This window comes from Epinephelus fuscoguttatus, linkage group LG11, assembly GCF_011397635.1.
Source record: "Epinephelus fuscoguttatus linkage group LG11, E.fuscoguttatus.final_Chr_v1".
Lineage (NCBI taxonomy): Eukaryota > Metazoa > Chordata > Actinopteri > Perciformes > Serranidae > Epinephelus > Epinephelus fuscoguttatus.
This window is the reverse complement of record NC_064762.1, coordinates 32839485-32857857: the sequence shown is the minus strand read 5'-3', so window position 1 is coordinate 32857857 and position 18373 is coordinate 32839485. Positions and strand designations below refer to the sequence as shown.

Below are 18373 nucleotides of genomic sequence, written 5' to 3'. Positions count from 1 at the left end.
AAAGCAGGCAGCACACGATCGATCACTTTTAAGAGCTAAATGATGTGCTGAATGTGTCATTTGGTTCGTTTTATGAGAAAGCTCACAGAGCCTTAAAGGTGCAGTGTGTAGGATTTAAGCGGATAGTTTGGCAGAAATGGAATATAATATAAAAAGTATGTTTTCTTTAATGTATAATCACCTGAAAATAAGAATTTTTGTGTTTTCGTTCCCTTCAAATGAGACATTTATATCTACATAGGGAGAGGGTCCACGTCCATTGAGTCTGCCATGTTGCATTGCCATCTTTGGAAGCCCAGAATGGACAAAACGAACACTGGCTCTAGAAAGGGCCATTCCTGTTCTCACATTTTTGCGTCAGCCACCATAGTTCGCAGCCTCTCTGCCATGAGAGCTTTGGAAAAACTCGGGGTCTGTTTGTTTTGGAAAGGAAGAGGCCTCTGGATAATTTGGCTCCCGTTAAAACCTCCTGAACAACCAGGAGAAATTTTAGCTGGTTGTAATCTGCAGTCCTCCCCACGAGATAACATTAAATCCCCCTAAATCTTACACACTGGCCCTTTAAGGAGAAAGTCTGGGTTGAAAGAGCAAGTTAATAACCACTGTTCGGAGTCTGTACCTTGTGTACAATGTCAGTTGTACCATTAATTATTCTGCACATATGTATGTAATGGTGTAATTTACTTCTTTTCTTTTTCTTTTCTCGCAGTTGGTCATGAAACTGAGAAGTGGTCTGTCTACAGAAGATATCTTGAGTTCTACGTACTCGAATCCAAGCTCACTGAATTCCATGGTAACACTTAACCTTTACCAATATTATTTTATTTAAATAGCTGTGACAGTCACCATATTTTAAAGGGAAAGTTCCATTTTTTACAACCTGGACCTTATTTCTGGCATTAAATACGGTTGTTTACTCACCCAGATAAGTTTGGTGTCATTTGGAGTCCTTCGGAAGATATTTAGATCCGCGAGAGCTGCGTACATCCATATAGTGGGAATGATCGGGGCACCGACAATGAGGCTCTAAATAACACATTATCTGCCGTGAAACTCGTTCATTTCACCAATATGTTTTTATGAATCGCTAGAGTTGCTTGTATCATCATCCGGGTCATTTATACTGACCTATTTAATGCCAGAAATAAGGTCCAGGTTGTAAAAAAACGGAACTTCCCCTTTAATGACAATATTAGCTCTCAGTTGTGGAAAATATAAATCAGATGCTGTTTCCTTTTATATTCTCTAAAATGAGCTTCATTCATTCATCATTTTTTTCCAGGCACATTTGCAGATGCACAGCTTCCATCCAAAAGAATTATTGGACCAAAGAATTATGAGTTCCTTGCATCAAAAAGGGAAGAATTTGAGGAGTATTTACAGGTATTCAACATTGATAGTAAAAAGAATAACTCTAGCTGATGTTTTTCCTCTTTTATTATCATTGGTTCTGAGCACTAGTTTTTCTCTTGGGTAAGAGGAGTGAGATACTAAACCAAGTACACCTCTTGAACTGAATATAGTTGCATTACATATACTTCCATATTGTCATTAGAGGGCAGCAAAACAAAACAGTATTAGGAAGGTATGATGTCATGATGAGTGGAAACAGGCATGTGTGATTATTGTAGTCATTACATACTGTATGTTTTGTAGTCAACAGTACGTACAAGATGTGCAGACTGTTTTATGTATATTACAAGTTAAGTTGGTGATCTGGAGAAGAACTTAAGTTATACGTCTAAACTATAAATGTATTAAGCTCTGGGTGTGTGTGTGTGTATTTGTGTGTGCACGCAGAGACTCTTACATTATACAGAGCTCAGTAACAGTCAGCTGCTGGCAGACTTCCTGTCTCCTCACAGCATGGAGTCTCAGTTCCTGGACCGGATGCTGCCCGATGTCAACCTGGGTATGCACACATTATATACCTAATGGTCTGCCGTTAATTGCTTTTCAGTTTATTACTTTATATGGGATTTAGCATACATTCCCTATGCTGTGATATTAGAAAATATTCTTATTAATATTGTGTATATTGATTCCAGTCATATCATCCTGCCCTGCCACTTCAGAATGAGTTTCAGAAAATAAAAGTCAAAGTATTTCCCTTCATGACACAGTTTTACATCAAGAGAAAGTGTCTATGAGCAAGGCACTGAACCCTGACCTGGCCAGGTCTGGGTGACTCCTACCTCTTCGTTGAAATGTGTGCATGTCCATTTTAATCAAAGAGATATGAACCAAAGAAAGGCACTCTTGCGCTTCAGCCAAAAATAAAACTGGATCGGTGCTCACAGCACAGGACAAAATAGTAGACAGTACATCAAGTGGGCCACTTCAAAAAATGACTGAACCCAAATGAAAGGAGGCTGGAGCGCTCGATTAAATTGCAGAGCTTTTAATAAGGTGCAAACAGACTGATGTTTCGACGCTACTGCGTCTTCTTCAGAGTCAAACAGGTATTGGTAGGACAGTGGCAGTTAAATACCCACATCCTGAAACTCAAACAGTATCTCACTGGTAAATGAGGATGGGGGAGAAATTAACCAATCCTGTTGAGGCATTCATCAAAAACAGGGTGTAAAGAATCAGCAATCTATAAACAGAAAACACTCCCCCTAAGAATGATGAAGATGAGAGAAAAAAAAGAGAGAGAGAGAGAAAGAAAGAAAATATATATATAATTAAATAATAATAATAATAATGTTAAATAAATAAAATATAGAAATAATAATAATAATAAAAGAACGAGAAATCTCCAAGGAGTTTGAGCACAAGGCAGTGGAAATGACAGAGCGCTTCCTGGAAAGAGGCTATGCTGAGAGGGATATATCGATAGCCTATCAGAGCGCAGCGCGCACTAACAGGTCCAGCCTTCTTGATAAATCCAAGCGCTCGTCTCCACCACGTCTCTGCTTCTCCGCTGAATTCTCTCCTATTGCGGGAGAAATTAAGAACATTATGAAAAAACACTGGCACGTCTTACAAAGCGACCCTGCCCTCAGAAAGATCTGTGCTGAACCCCTGCTGATCTCTTTTAGAAGAGCGCGCTCATTAAGAGACAGACTGGTCCATACTGTCTTGAGTGTCCCCTCCCCACCTCTAGGTTTTTATAGATGTGGTCACTGTACCCATTGTTCCAACTCAACTGATTCTAAATATTTTTCATCCGCATATGGGGAAAAAGTTCACAATTAACTCATTTATCAACTGCAGCACAACCCATGTTATTTACATACTGAAATGTCCATGTGGTAAGGTTTATGTGGGACAGACTAAACGCTCTCTTAAAGCCAGGATAGCTGAACATAAGGCTGTTATTCGCAATCACAACATGGATTATGTGATAGTACGCCATTATGTTAAAGCTAATCATGGTTCTTGTGCTTCTCTCCGTTTTTATCGCATCGAACACTGTTGAACCACATGGACTTAATGAAGAATTGAATTTTTCATGTTTTCTGTAAAACATCGGGTTACATCTCTAGGTGGTTTGTAATTTTATTTGATTATTAATAGTATTTATTTTATTTATTGTCATTATTATCATTTTATTTTATTTTATATATATATATTTTAATTTTTTTCTTTCGTTTTTCTCTCTTTTCTCATTCTTTTATTATTTTATTATTATTTCTATATTTTATTTATTTAATATTATTATTATTATAATTATATATATTTTTCTTTCTTTCTCTTTTTTTTTCCTCTCATCTTCATCATTCTTACGGGGAGTGTTTTCTGTTTATTGACTGCTGATTCTTTACACCCTGTTTTTGATGAGTGCCTCAACAGGATTGGTTAATTTCTCCCCCATCCTCATTTACCATTGAGATACTGTTTGAGTTTCAGGATGTGGGTATTTAACTGCCACTGTCCTACCAATACCTGTTTGACTCTGAAGAAGACGCAGTAGCGTCGAAACGTCAGTCTGTTTGCACCTTATTAAAAGCTCTGCAATTTTATCGAGTGCTCCAGCCTCCTTTCATTTGGGTTCAGTCATTTTTTGAAGTGGCTCACTTGATGTACTGTCTACAGATATGAACCAAAGTTTTCACACTGTGTTGAATGAGGCAGATGGGGTACAAAACTTATGGAAGCATATCCACAAAGCATTTACTTTTACATTCATGTAAGTAAAACTACATTTTAATCTGACTCAGCTGGTTGTGATTAATTTCCTGCTGACTCTGCCTTTTCTATGTATCATAGTTTCTGATTACTAATTGGAACATTCCCCTTTTCCTCCTTCACTGTTTTACTGTTCAATTGATTTCTTAACTGAGTGTTTTTGTTTTTTCTTACAGGAAAAATTTTTAAGTCTGTGCCAGGAAAGCTGATAAAAGAGGTGAGTCCTTCCTGAGTTGAAATGCTTCTGCAATGATGATTAATAATGCAGCTATTCTCCAGATATGTGTTTTTATTTCCACATGCATCTCCCAACCTTCAGGAAATTCTTCATTTTCCAGTCTTTATGCTCATCTAAGCTAACAGGCTGCCTGTTGTAGCTTTATATTTAGAGTACAGGCACGAGAGTGGTATTAATCTTCTCATCTGACTATCAACAAAAATACCAATAAGTCTGTTTTCCAATCTGTTGAACTATTTCTTAAAGGTTTTCTTTAATATCATTTGTAACCAAACAAATTAATAAATGAAGGTAATAATACAGTGCATGGAAAAACTGAGTGTCTGTAACTTCTATTTTTATTTACATTTTTGGGTCAAACTTGCCCATTGTGGCTTTAGGTAATTAAGACATTTGTTTTTATGAGTCGAACCAGCGAACATCTCATACTGCATTAAAGGAGCTCATGTGATGTTGGAGAGATGTGAGTGTGCAGAATTGCAACCCTCAGCCAGGGCTTCATATCAACTAGTTATGGAGAATAATCTTTTTCCTTTATCCTCTTCCACATCTGTATTATTCACTATAAAGAAGCAGTAAATCATTCTTTAGTATGACCAACACAACACTGGATACAGCGAACAGCGAAATAAACTTCTCTTTCATGTAGACCAGGCCTACATATTATAATGAAATTAGATTAACTGATGCATTAATAGATATGAATATCTTTATTTATCTTTTTAAAAAAAAACCCTAAAAGATGAGAACTAACTTGGGTCTTTGGGAGCTGCAGCATTTATTCATGGACAAAGTTAAGCTTAAACTGTATATTTACCACCACTTGACGACTTCACTGTCAGTTTGTTCTCTGCTCCAGTCGCCAACACATGTCTGCTCTGAGCACATTACGTTACACTTCTCGTAGTATGTAAACATGTAGAATGTACTTGAACCCAGCTTCAGCCATTTTCACACAGTAGTATTGTGAGCATCAACCATTAATCAATCATTAGATTGTGTAGCATTAAAAAATCACTGCTTTTGTAGTTTGAAAATTGTGTTCTATCACATTATGATGTTGATTTGAATCTGATTAATTGTTCAGCCCTCATATCAATATTCTACACCTGTGTCCTGCTGGTACTGATACTCTCCTCTGCTGCACTATAAGATGCTATTGTGAGCCAAAAACCACAGAGTGGTTGCCAAAAAGAGAACCTCTGTTAGCTCCTAAATGAAGCAGTTGTTTTCCCAGCAAAAAGTCACTGTGGTGGACGTGTAGTGTGTAACAGGGTGTGCATGGAGGAGAGGGGGCGAGGCTGGAGACTTCCTCTTAACCAGAGGACCTTTGGAATAAATTACCCAGCCTCCTACAGGCTCCCTGAGTGTTGTTGTGTAGCTGACCCCTGACCTTTCTGTGTGTGGGGGTAGGAAAATAAGACACATCTCATGTCTGAAAGCTTCCTTTATTTTCTTGATTCTCCCAGTATTGTAATACGAGAGTCCAGGATCCTCAAGGAAAAATCAGGCTGAGCAGGAATTCGAGACAGATTAGTCCAAAAGTGCTGTGACTAGTTCAAAATGATACTAGAAGGGGCTCTATGCTACCTTCTTTCTCAAGGACAGCTTTCCCATGGTCATGGAAAACCTGGAAAAGTCATGGAATTTTACACTGATTTTCCAGGCCTGGTAAACTCATGGCGTTAGTAGATGCATTGAAAGTTTTGGAAAACTCACGTAATGTAACAGTAACAGCAAATTTATTTTCAGGTGTATTTTTCTGTAGCTCTAATATGTGACAGCGTTTGGTTTACCATCATGAACGTTTCTTTATTTTTCCCCATGTTCCGTCTCTCCCTTCATATATGCTAGCTAGCTGGAATTATGTTTGAATAGAGTTTCATTCTGATATGATTGAAAAATGGTGGGCAAGTGGGGCAAGATTTTTTTAACAGGTTCTTGAAAAGTTATGGAAAGTACACATGCTCCTACATGAAAAAATTAGGAGCTGACAAAGAACTTCAGTATGAAAATTGTTTAAGTCACACAGTGTTTATCAGTGAACAGTGTAACACTTACACATTTATACTGCGTGTCTGCTCAGTCTCCTTGTGTGCAGTGGTGGAATGTTACCAAGTACATTTACCTGAGAGCTGTACTCAAGTACAAGTCTACCACTTAACATGAGTATTTCCTTTTTTGCCACTCTACTTCTACTCCACTACATTTTAGAGGAAAACATTGTACTATTTACTCCACATTTACTTGATAACTTTAGTTACTAGTGACTTTGTAGATTTAGATCATTAAAAATAAATCAACTAATAAAGGATGACTCAGTTACCCAGGAGTATATGACGTCATTATTTTTTTTGTATTTTTACACTATAGTTTTGTGACAATAGCTGCGATAGTTACTAAGTAGTTACTATAGCAGTGGAGGACTGTGATGATGGAAGACATAACCAAGGGAACATTTTCAGTTCTCCCTCCACTGGTTTCAGTGGATATTGAAGTGACAGCAGGGGTCAGGTAGCTTTGCTAAAGTTGTCCTCATTGAACTGTTGTTTCTAGTTGCCGTGCTAATGTTAACTAAGCCTCAGTGTGAAGTCTCTCTCAAAATAAATATTAATGAGCTTAATTTTTAGTGATTTAACTTACAGCTTGTCCATACCGATACTTTCTCCCGTGTTGTTCACGTTTCTCTCACTTTACACCAATAGTAAACTCTGCTGTGATTGCGACGTTGCAGTTTGTGGAATTGTGGGACTTGTAGTTTTTGAACTATTAGTAGGTTTCGGTAGTTTCTAATCTTTTACTGTTACACACTACACATATATAGGGGCAAATACAAGTGAAGTCCTCGCACTGTAGAGCCCTGCTGAAGATACTAAACACTGTGGAACTGTTTTCCAGAAAGGACAGAACCTGGACCCTTTCCTCCAGTCCTTCTTCAGCTCCTGCGAGTCGCCCAAACCCAAACCCAGCCGACCTGAGCTGACCATCCTCAGCCCCTCCGCCGAGAACAACAAGAAGGTAAAACAGAAAAAAAGTTCTGCTCAACATAAACTCTGCTGCTCACACCAAAGCAGGATGTTTACTCTTTCATGCCCATGGCACTTTAACGGCCAGCTTCAAGGGGTAATGAATTATCTCGAACACTTAATCAAAAGTTATTTAAATGGAGCTTTCCTGTCAGTCTGCAAAGGTTTTAAAAAGTTCCACTTTATCAGACTTGAAGGAAATGAATTTCCTCTGCCCACAGGGAGGAAGAGGTACATCAGCTTGTGTAATAAACCTTTATGTTTTTCTCCATGGAGACACTTGAGACAATGAGGGGTGTTAGCCTGTGTGTCGGGCAGGAAACTAGTGTTTTAAGCACCATATATAGACCGTTTATAGTACAGTAACCTCCCCATTGTTTGCATCCACTCTCTTTGTGTTACCAACTGAGATGGATGATTGGGATAAAATCCTCTATGTTTGAACATTTATTTATTTATTTTTTATGTATATGTAAATATGTAAATTTCCCTGAAATTCAACTGAAAAACACAGGAGAACACAAAATGATCACTGGTATTAATGCCACAACACTTACTGGCTTACTTTGGCCTGCAGCTCTTCAACGACCTGTTCAGAAACAACGCAAACCTGTTGGACAGTTCAGAGAGGAAGCAAAACTACAATTGCTTCATGGAAATGGTCTCTGTAGACGGCATGTATGACTACATGATGTACGTCGGTAAGTGATGTTCACCAAGTTGAATACAATGGTAATGTCAGCATGTCTAGGGTTGAGTTCCTTAAATTGATCTTTTGACTTTCTGTACCCTACGGATACAAAGAGCTTACTTTGGGATGTTTGAAGGTCAAACATCCAGGCATCATTTAATATTGAACCACTAAACATAGTTAACAAAACATCAACAACTTCTAAACAGGATATAGACCTTAAAAGTTGTTTTTCTCAATTTGACTCCTCAACAACTCACTTCTCTTTAGCTGTGCCTTACGGTACAGGTTTACCAATTCCATTTATGTGAGTACTTTCAGTAAAAGAGATGTGGTAGTGAAAAAAAAAACCAGACACACTAACACCAAATTAAAAGGGAATATAAAGTTACATAGTCAGAATCAAAAAGGAAGCTACATGGTCAAGATGTTTTAAGTCTAGGAAAGTTTATTTGAAGGTGATTCATATATGAAAAATCAATCTTTTTAAACATGTTTGAAATACAATCAGATGGAATAAAATGAAATACAAGTAGGCAGTGCAGTAATAATTTTCCCCAGATTATGTAAAGCAAATAAATGTAGAGTATAGGAATGTATCACCAAAAAGCAGGCACAGCAAAACAGGAGTGTTTTAAGACTTAACAAATAAGAGAAAGACATTAAGATAAGATATACCTTTATTGATCCCACAATTGAGAAATTCCAGAAAGAGATAGATAGGAGTTGTGCATGAGGAATTCAAGCTGATGTAAAAACAAATTCCCATTACATGTCATCAGGAAACAGTTGCTTCAGAAACAGCTTTTAGGTATTTGTCATGTATGTTAAATCACACCCTCCAGCCTCTCTGTGATTTGACTCTTAAGTCTGTCTTGGTGTTTTGACCGGCAGGTCGGACAGTGTTCCACACGCCAGACTGGCTGCACCACTGCCTGGCTGCAGGGAGGATCCTGTTCAAGAACACCTTTGAAGCCTACATGGATCAGTACATGCAGTCCAAACTGGAGCAGATCCTCGAGGAACACCACTTGGTCTCCCTCATCACACAGCTCAGAGGTGTGTGTTTGCATTTCCTCTTATAGACTACATGTAGACTACCATTCAAAGGTTTGTAATCTCCTCGACCACAGTCTATAGTCCCAGCCCCATGCAAGACCCTGGTCTAATGTTGGCACTATTGGAATTTGATCAGGGAGTATCAGCTAAATTTACTGTAGACCAACAGATCCCAGTTTCAACCTCAGTAATGCTCGAGGGTCTCTTCGGTTTTTCTGGACTGGAAAACAACTTCAGAATCCAAGTTTCAGTAGTGTTCTCCCCTGTCATACATTACTGTGGGAACGTTGACTAAATGGAGGTTTGAATCATTTCATTCTCCTTTTGGAGCCAAAACTATGTCAAATGTAATGAAATATTTAGTGTCTAAATTATTTATTGCTATTTTAATAGACGTTATTGAAGGAAAGAAGAAGAACGTCAACATAACAGCTGATTACAATCTTTTAAACGGCAGTATACATACTGTGTGTTGTGTTGTCTTGAAAAATAATGATCAATGAAGTGGTACAGTTTTGTTTAAACATTGGCCATGACTAGAGGTTTTTCTTAACCACACATTGGCTACGGTTACATGATGGCTTCTCATTCGGAATGAAGAAGCCATCATGTAACCGTAGCCCATGTAAACGTACTGAATGTTTGGCAATCCACTTATGGTCTGTTATAAAAAAAATGATCTGGTGAAACATATTTAAGGGGACAGTGGAGTTTGAGAAATAGCAGAAAGAGCAATCAAATAGATTCCTGCATCTGTGTAGGCTGGTTTGGGTATCTGCAGTCATGTGTGTAGTTTAATGTCCGCACAACTGTTTTCTCCTCTTTTGTCTTTAAACTACAGAAACAAAGAAAAATCGATGCTCGTGTTTAATAAAATTTAAAGTTGTGCTTTGTGTTGTCATTTATTTCCGCAGACGCTGTTTTCTGTGAGAGCAGTGAGGAGCGAACCACCGAGGACAAACAAATCAGAGCCAAGCAGACGTTTGAGGAGATGATGAAGTATTTACCAGGTCAGTTTTCAAGTCACAATGACTTGTAGTTTCATTAATCCCTATATATGTATCTGTGTGGTGCTGTAGTGTGAGACAACAGGAAGACTTGGTCAGTACCTTTAAAGGTTCTCTGTATCTTTACTCACAGTCTGAATTTATGTGATTAGTTGATTGGGAAGACTTTAAGTTAAACCAGGTTAATTCACTACTGCCTGTTCATTATTAAAGCTGCATTAATGCCTCTTTGGGGGGCAGAGGAGCTCAAAACAACTGGACAAGCACACAGCTTTGGGTTATCGCCTAAAGAAGTTACTGAGACGCACATCTCAGCAATCAGTTGCCCAAATTCAGTCACATTCATGCAAATACAAGCAACTCAGCTTAGTTAAATAAAAATTATTTCAGATGCAGTGTTTCAACGACACAAGCAATCCAAAAAATCCATACAAATATACAGTATGACCCCCGGAGAGAAGCAGGTTCCAGCATTCACCCGTTATTAATTTTGGTCTCTTTTCATGGATTAATTGACGATAAGAAAAATACAGAATATCACCAGACGTAAGCTTTAAAAGCACAGACTGAGTGCTGTTAAACAAAAGGGAATGGAGCAATGAAAAGAGGAAACCATCTTATCTTCTTCAGTTCCCCTAACTCCACCTCAGCAGACGTGCAGATTCCAAGTAGCAATTGTGTTATCAGAAAATGAATTTGTTCAAGGCCTCGGTTTCAGTGTGTGTTCTGTCAGAAACACACTTCTGGTTTCTGTTACCATTCAACCTTGTTCTTCCAAGTAAGTTGAAACTTAAAAGGAACAGACGTCAAAGCATGTAACCTTTTTATTGCGTTTATATATCTGAAAAAACCGTCTCAATACCACTGAAAGTTTCTAGCTTAAGCTGTTTTAATGTGCTTTAGGTGTGTCTAAGACAGGCATACTCAACTTGCAGTCCAGGGTCCAGGGGCCAATTTTAGGAGTTGAGGAAATTCAGGGCTAAGCACGGACCTCTGTTTGGTGTGTGTGTGGGGGGGTGATCCTCCCCTGGCACAGTGCTTGATGCTTCTTTCATGCGCTCTTGACTTTTACACACAAAGTAAAAAAATAAATAAATAAAAACAACCCAGTTTGAATCAGTTTATTTTCAGTGTAAATTAGAAAAAGTTGAGTGTCACTGATCCAAGATGACAGTGTACATTCACACACACCACATCAGTTCAATATTAATACAACTCCTTATCACTGTACTCAGCAATGTGCTAGCTCTACATCTGAACGTGTTCTGCAGAGACTTTAGAGAGGTCAGAACTGACAACAGATGACCTGTTCAGTGTTGCAACAGTTCAATAAGTCTGTAGTGTGTTTTTGATTTCAGACTTTGTGGTTAAGTGCATCGGCCAGGAGGCGAAATACGAAGGCATCCGGCTCCTCTTTGATGGTTTCCAGCAGCCTGTTCTCAACAAGCAGGTAAACAGAACAACTTTGAACTATAAAAACATGCACAGGTGGACAAAATAACAGAAACAGCAGGTTAAACAACAGACCTGCAGTAAGTAAGTAAGTAAGTACAGAACCTTTTTACAAAGTTATGCATTTGCAAAGACCATTTTTGAAACATTTTTTAAACTTATATTGTTTAAATGGGCCAGTTTTTTTCTTCTCTGCCTTTTGCTGGTGTGTGTGTCCACTCTTGGGCTGCTGAAATAACATGAAACACTAACTCTTTTTTGTGCTGTTTGAGTGAGACTTGTACACACAGGTGTATTGACCTAATAGCACATCAGGCTTACAACCTTGAAAATGTTTCAAATCATGAACTATCTGATTAAAACTAATTTAAAAAATTTTGATACCCAGTACTACAAATACTGTACATTTAGATACCCAGTTGTACATAACGTTTTACGATTTCAGTTTGTCCTAAAACATTTGTCAGAATAACTAAAAGGTGAAATCAAATTCAAAATACATTGTTGTGTTTTTGTTTCCTGTATTACAAAGAGTTTGAAAGGTAAAGTGAAGGTCACTGACACTGTGTGATTGTATCACAGCTTCCTGGCGTCCTCTCTAACTGATGTGATATTTTGTGTCTCCTCAGATGACGTACGTCCTGCTGGACATCGCAGTGCAGGAGCTTTTCCCTGAACTCAGCAAGGTAAACAAGTGACAGTCGAGAATGTAAAGACATAATACAGGAAGAGACACGTGTTTGAGACACATGTTTAGGAATGTATACCACAAAGTCATTAACAGTGGGGCAGGGGAGGACTTCAGTATTTGATATGAGAGATTCATCTTATTGTGAGCATCAGTTCCTAGCAGCAAGGGGAGTTATTCATGTCCTCTGAAAGGTTTTTAATCTGAAACAGCAGATTCATAAACACCAAATTCTTACTAAAACATAATTGAAGACAGAATACATCAGACTTGTTTCTCTCCTCTGCCTCTCCTGCTATTTGAGGATTTACGGTACGTTTAGTTTCTGTAAGTATGAATGCTAAGCCCAGAGTAGAAGTCATTGTGCTTCCATTTACAGGCAACATTTTGCCAAACAAGAGTACTTTTACTTTAAATAAATGTAGCACATTTTGCTGATATTACACTCATGGTTCCCAAAAAGTTGTGACATTGTGTAAAATGTAAATAAAAACAGAATGCAATGATTTACAAATCTTTTTGACCTAGATTCAATTTAATCCAGTACAAAGACAACATATTTAATGTTCAGACTGATAAACTTTAATGTTTTTTTAAAATATACACTCATTCTGCATGTGATACCTGCAACATGTTCCAAAAAAGTTGTGACGGAGGCAACAAAAGACTGGGGAAGATGTGGAGTGTTCAAAAAACACCAGTTTAAAACATTACACAGATAAACTGGTTTACTGGTAACAGATTTATTTAATTTATATGATGTGGTTTAGTCATTATTGGGTATGAAAGGGGCATCCTTGAAAGGCTCAGTCGTAGACAAGCAAGGATGGTCACGTCATGAAAAACTATGTGGGCAAACAGTCCAACAGTTAAAGAACAACCTTTCTCAGTGCACAATTGCAAAGAATTTAAGGAATTCCCCATCTGCAATTCATCAAAAGATTCAGAGCACCTTGAGACATCTCTGCACATCAGGAGCAAGCCTAAAAACCAAAATTGAATGGCTGTGACCTGTGACCCCTCAGGCTGCATCAAAAATCTGCATGATTGTATAAAGGATATGACTACATGGGCTCAGGAACACTTTGAAACCATGGTCAGTAAACATAGTTTGTTGCTGCATCTACAAATGCAAGTTAAGACTCTGAAATGATACAAAGAGGAAAAGAGTGTTGTGGTCTAAGGAGTCCGCATTTGAAATAATTTTTAGAATCATGGACGTCGTGTCCTCCGGGCTAAAGAGGAAAAGGACCATCCAGATAGTTACCAGTGCAGAGTTCAGAACCAGCATCTGTGATGGTATGGGTGAGTGTTGGTGCCCATGGCATTATGGGTAACAGCACATCTGTGAAAGCACCATGAAAGCTAAAAGGAGCATACAGGTTCTGGAGCAACGTATGCTGCCATCCAGATGACGTCTTTATCAGGGACGTCTCTGTTTATTTCAGCAAGACATTGAGCCACATTCTGCCCGTGGTTCAACAGTGTGGCTTTGTTAACGTGACTCCCACTGAACATGTGTGGCACATTATGAAGTGCAGAATACAACAACTGAGACCCTGGACTCTTAAGCAACTATAGGTGTATATCAAGCAGAATGGAAAAGAATCTATATTTTAAAACTTCAACAATTAGTGTCCTCTGTTCCCTTAATGCATACTGAGTGTTGTTAGAAGAAAAGGTGATGTCACACAGTGGTAAACATGCATGTTGCAGGTATCAAATTTTGAGTGAATGTATATTTACAAGATATTTAATGTATAAATGATCAAGTTAAAAGTTTATACATTAAATATCTCGTTTTTGTACTGTATTCAATTGAATATAGGTCTAAAGGGATTTGCAAATCAATTGCAGAAATCAATTTGGGTTGTAAACTGTACCATAAACTTTGCTCCAGAAGCTTCTTTAATCAAAATATCATTGAGAGTTGAAATGACACAAAAAAATAATGTTTCATAAAGTTTGGCAGAATATGACACAAAGCTTTAAAACTTGTACTTCCATACTTTAAGGTTTTGAATGCAGGACTTTTTGTTGTGCAATATTTTCATAGTGTGGAATGAGTTCTTTTCCCACAGTAAATTATCTATGTTCTTTTTCCACCACTGGAGAAGTGTTGTTTAAATATAAAGTATTGTTACGAACAGGTTATTTAGTTTGACTTTGCTTGTGTATGTTTAACTTTAGTGCAGGTGTTGATGACATAAAATTCTCAGTGGTGAATTAGTGTGAGGTCTGAACAGCTGTCACCTCATTACTATTGAACCAGTACAGATGGTTTAACACAACATGATGCAACAAGGTCATCAGTGTATATAATACATCTATGAACACGAACAGAGGGTTGTGATCGGTGTGAAAGTTGACTCTCAATACAGTTTTTTTTTTCCCCCTTTTTAAAGGAATAGTTGAACTGACGCCACTCTTAATCGTGTTAGATTTCTATTTGTGTCTGGTTTAAATAAACAAGATTTAACCTGTTGTAGTGACCCCTAGAGGGGTTGGTTTGCATATTAATAAACTTTGGCACTGAGCCAGGCTAGCTGTTTGCACCAGTCACCAGTCTTTATGCTAAGCCAGGCTAACCATCACCCAACATCAGCTAAATGCACACATGACCATCTAACTCTTGGAAGGAAAACACCAACATTTTGAATTACTACTTGAAATGATCAGGACAGATGAACTTTAATGAAGAGCTCTTAATGAAGACTAGAAATTGTTAAACTTCTGTGTGCGTTTCCTCCTCTGCAGGAACTGAAGGAAGCCACCGCCGTGAAGCAGATAATGTACTGAACACTGTATCCACAACTCCAATGATGGAAGTGCAATAATCAACTATTTCCAAAACCTCTGGGATCATGTCTACATTCCAATGTACATAAATAAACTAATAAAAAGATATATATTTATTGACGCCACTGCAGTTAATGCTGTCTGTCGTCTTTTCTTTCAATACCAGTGACAATATTTGCACATTACTGAAAGTTATTAGATGTATTCTAATCTTTCTATGATTCATTCTGTCAACATTTGAGGATTACTTTGTTTATTTAGTTTAAATTTAATGACGTCACAGGTCAACTCCAGGTTCAGGAAAAGTGCAAGCTGTTATTACCTGACTTTAGTTACTTAGATCACATTGTTGAGGTTTCTTAAACTTCATCTGTGTTACAAAAAAAATAAATGTTTTGGGAGGTTTCTAAATTTACAGTATAGAACTTCACTTTGATGCAAGGAATCGTTTTGCAAGACCAGAAGTTGGACAGTTATGTTGTTGTGGTATGATGTCATCGTTTTACAGTCAACACAGAGGAAACACTCGAGTGAAAACTGCTCAGTTTAACTTGAATGGTGATGTGTTCATGGACTGTTAAAAGTGTTGGCAAGACATACGCATTTTCCACTGAATAACTAAATGTAATACTAAAAACCCACAAGTGGAAACTGGACCGTGTCCTGAATGTGACCCAGTCTGATTCCGACATGTGCCAGCTCTGTGTTCCCATCTCCTCTCAGACGTCCGCTAAATGAAAGCAGATGGAGAACAGTTTCCACTGAGTGTTAATGTGGTTGTTCTGCAGCATTTGGCAGCTCACATCATACACAGGCTGGTGCCAGCTGTGTTGGCGCTCAGTGAACTGACTAATGAGGAGTTCCCGAATATTAACAGGCAGCGAGCGTTGTTCGGAAGATCCCTCACACAGAGGAAGCCTTGTTCCCTCAATTCTGAGGAAGTCTGGTTGAAAAACAGTGGATGCTGCAGACAGAAGAAAGTCTGCTGAATGCTGCCTCTGTGTGAGCTGACGTTCAGCCACAATGAGAAGATAAACTGCTCTAAACTACAACTCATAATGTGATTATCGATAGAGGCCTACAGTGAAATCTTGTCCTCTCTCCACAGGAAGTTCAGAGGTCAGTCAGATACATGAGTTTTGCTCACAGGAACTTTAACCCAGACATTCTGAATAATAAGTATTTGTGTGTTTTTTCTCTCTCACAGCAGTAAGTTTCATTTGAAATTATCTTCATGCCAAGTCTGAAATTAGCATGCAGTTACAGTGCAACAGTTATTGCTCAGGGTGTCTACAGTATCAGACACTCTAATTAAATGCTTTTTAAGACCTTTTCAAGCCAAATTTAGCTAAGCACAAAGGTAAGGAGTATAAATGTGGTCCTGTGCATAGGAAGTTTTATGTAGGAATATTGTTATCAGTGAGTTAGGTTAATCTACATTTTGCTAATAGGTCGGTGCAAGTATAAAGGAAAAATAAAGTATCAGGTTCAGTGGTAGATTTAAAAAATTGTGAGAAAAAATGGACTCTCATGGAGAAAAGCTTGACTTATTCTGACAGAAATTAAAAGATGGATAAATGAAATTAGATCAAATTAAGTCGATTAGGAGCTCACAAATCCAAATGTAAGACTATTTAATGACTTTATGACCTAATATTTCTAAAATTGGATTAGAGACTTGTTAAGGACCTGCAGACACTGTGTTGCAGTGTAAAGGGAAGCCAGACATATTGTACATAATTCATTGGTTTATCTTTACAAATATATCTATCAGTTACCTGCTAAACTAACAGGACTCAAACCATGCTTCTTTTAATCTCTACAACAGATAACCGTACATGTATCCAGGATCTGGGGGCAACGGGATGAGTTTGTAGTCTGACCAACGTCATTCCGTGTGGAGAGGTGGAACGTATTGACTGATTTTTTTTTTTTTTTTTCTTTCATTAAAGGAAATGGGGGTATCGGAGGATAACAGCTAGCCGGAATAACAGCTAGACTTGAAATGCACGGAACCCACATTTTGAAAATGTAACAAAACGTCAGAACGGCTCGTCAATTGACTTGAAAAGATGTAATTTGCTCCACTTTTATAGCATAATTTCTCACCGTGGTCAATTAGCCTGCCCTGCAGGCGTGCTGTGTTTACATGGCAACTTGCGTGAGACTTGAGAACTAGCACCACCACTAGCCATCAGCTAGTCTCGCGCGAGTTGCAATGTAAACACAGCATTCCGACTAGCTGTTGTCCTCCGATACCCCGAACGAGTTTTGTGGATTAAAAAACTACACTGGACTTTTTGTCGGCATGAGGGTCAGTAATTACTGTCTGTATTTTCATTCTAAAGTGGTAATTTCCTTTCATTTATCTGCATTCTTATTTGCCGAAATCACCGCTGCACGGAAGAGAAAGTCTCGTCCAGGATATCTGCTTGCTACGCTAGATCTCCTGAGATACTATCACCCCTTGAAAGTGCACTGGACTTAGTAGACGTGTAGCTGCAGCCACATTTGATTTGTAGCACACGCAATACACCCCTACAAAACGTGCCCAGCACTATTACAAATCAAACTCACCAATGCCATGGTTATTTGAACCCTGCCCTTGAACATTTCATAGCTAGCTAAATGCTAACTAACTCTTAAGAGCTTCCACCTGCAGCTGATCATGTAGGTATGGTAGACGAGTCATGTAGCTGGTGGACAGGTCAAGTAGCTGCTCAAGCCACAGCTGTACATACTCGGGATTTCAAAGCCAGTTTGACATAGTGGTCAACCTATGTGTCTACAACTTTTGGGTTTGCATGTGTCACCCTGTGGCCCGAACAGACTTCCTAGAGACTGACATTGGGAAAGAGACGTCTGTAAATCAGTGGATACGTTTTTTTGAGCATCACAGCCTCCCCACAAAACTGACTGGTTTTCGGAATCGGAATTTGATCCTTTCAATTCGATTACATTTGTAAAGTCTAGAAGAGTTGCACAATTTAATAATTTTATCCCTATTCAAGTTAGCCAAGCACTAAAGTCGAAGTCAGCCACTCGGCTGGCAGAAGTAAGTGCACCTGCTCTGTGATCCCAATGATGCGGATGATCTGGGTAATTTTATACCTGGAAGTCAAACTTTTTTGCCTTCATGCACTACTGAGCAACTTTCATAGGAATAAATGCTGTACCCAGTTCTTTTTGTTCTGTCATTGCACCCAGATGCTTATTGTCGCCAGGGGAGAGCTGATGGGTTCTGAGACTGCACTTCACTGAAAGCCATAATACCTTTGT

At 38.4% G+C, this 18373-nt stretch overlaps 1 protein-coding gene across 2 annotated transcripts in view; it reads left to right on the top strand.

Annotated features, from left to right (window-relative positions):
* LOC125896954 (sorting nexin-14-like) overlaps positions 1–15224 on the top strand; it is a 30005-nt gene extending 14781 nt beyond the window's left edge. For both annotated transcript variants that reach the window (XM_049589951.1, XM_049589950.1), the window contains 11 exons: positions 710–793; positions 1283–1383; positions 1801–1912; positions 4311–4351; positions 7271–7390; positions 7976–8099; positions 8984–9148; positions 10063–10158; positions 11514–11605; positions 12237–12293; positions 15053–15224. In XM_049589951.1, the coding sequence (XP_049445908.1) occupies positions 710–793; positions 1283–1383; positions 1801–1912; positions 4311–4351; positions 7271–7390; positions 7976–8099; positions 8984–9148; positions 10063–10158; positions 11514–11605; positions 12237–12293; positions 15053–15094 (1034 nt within the window). In that variant the 3' untranslated portion in view covers positions 15095–15224. The remainder of the gene's footprint in view (positions 1–709; positions 794–1282; positions 1384–1800; positions 1913–4310; positions 4352–7270; positions 7391–7975; positions 8100–8983; positions 9149–10062; positions 10159–11513; positions 11606–12236; positions 12294–15052) is intronic.
* The last annotated feature ends 3149 nt before the right edge of the window (positions 15225–18373 follow it).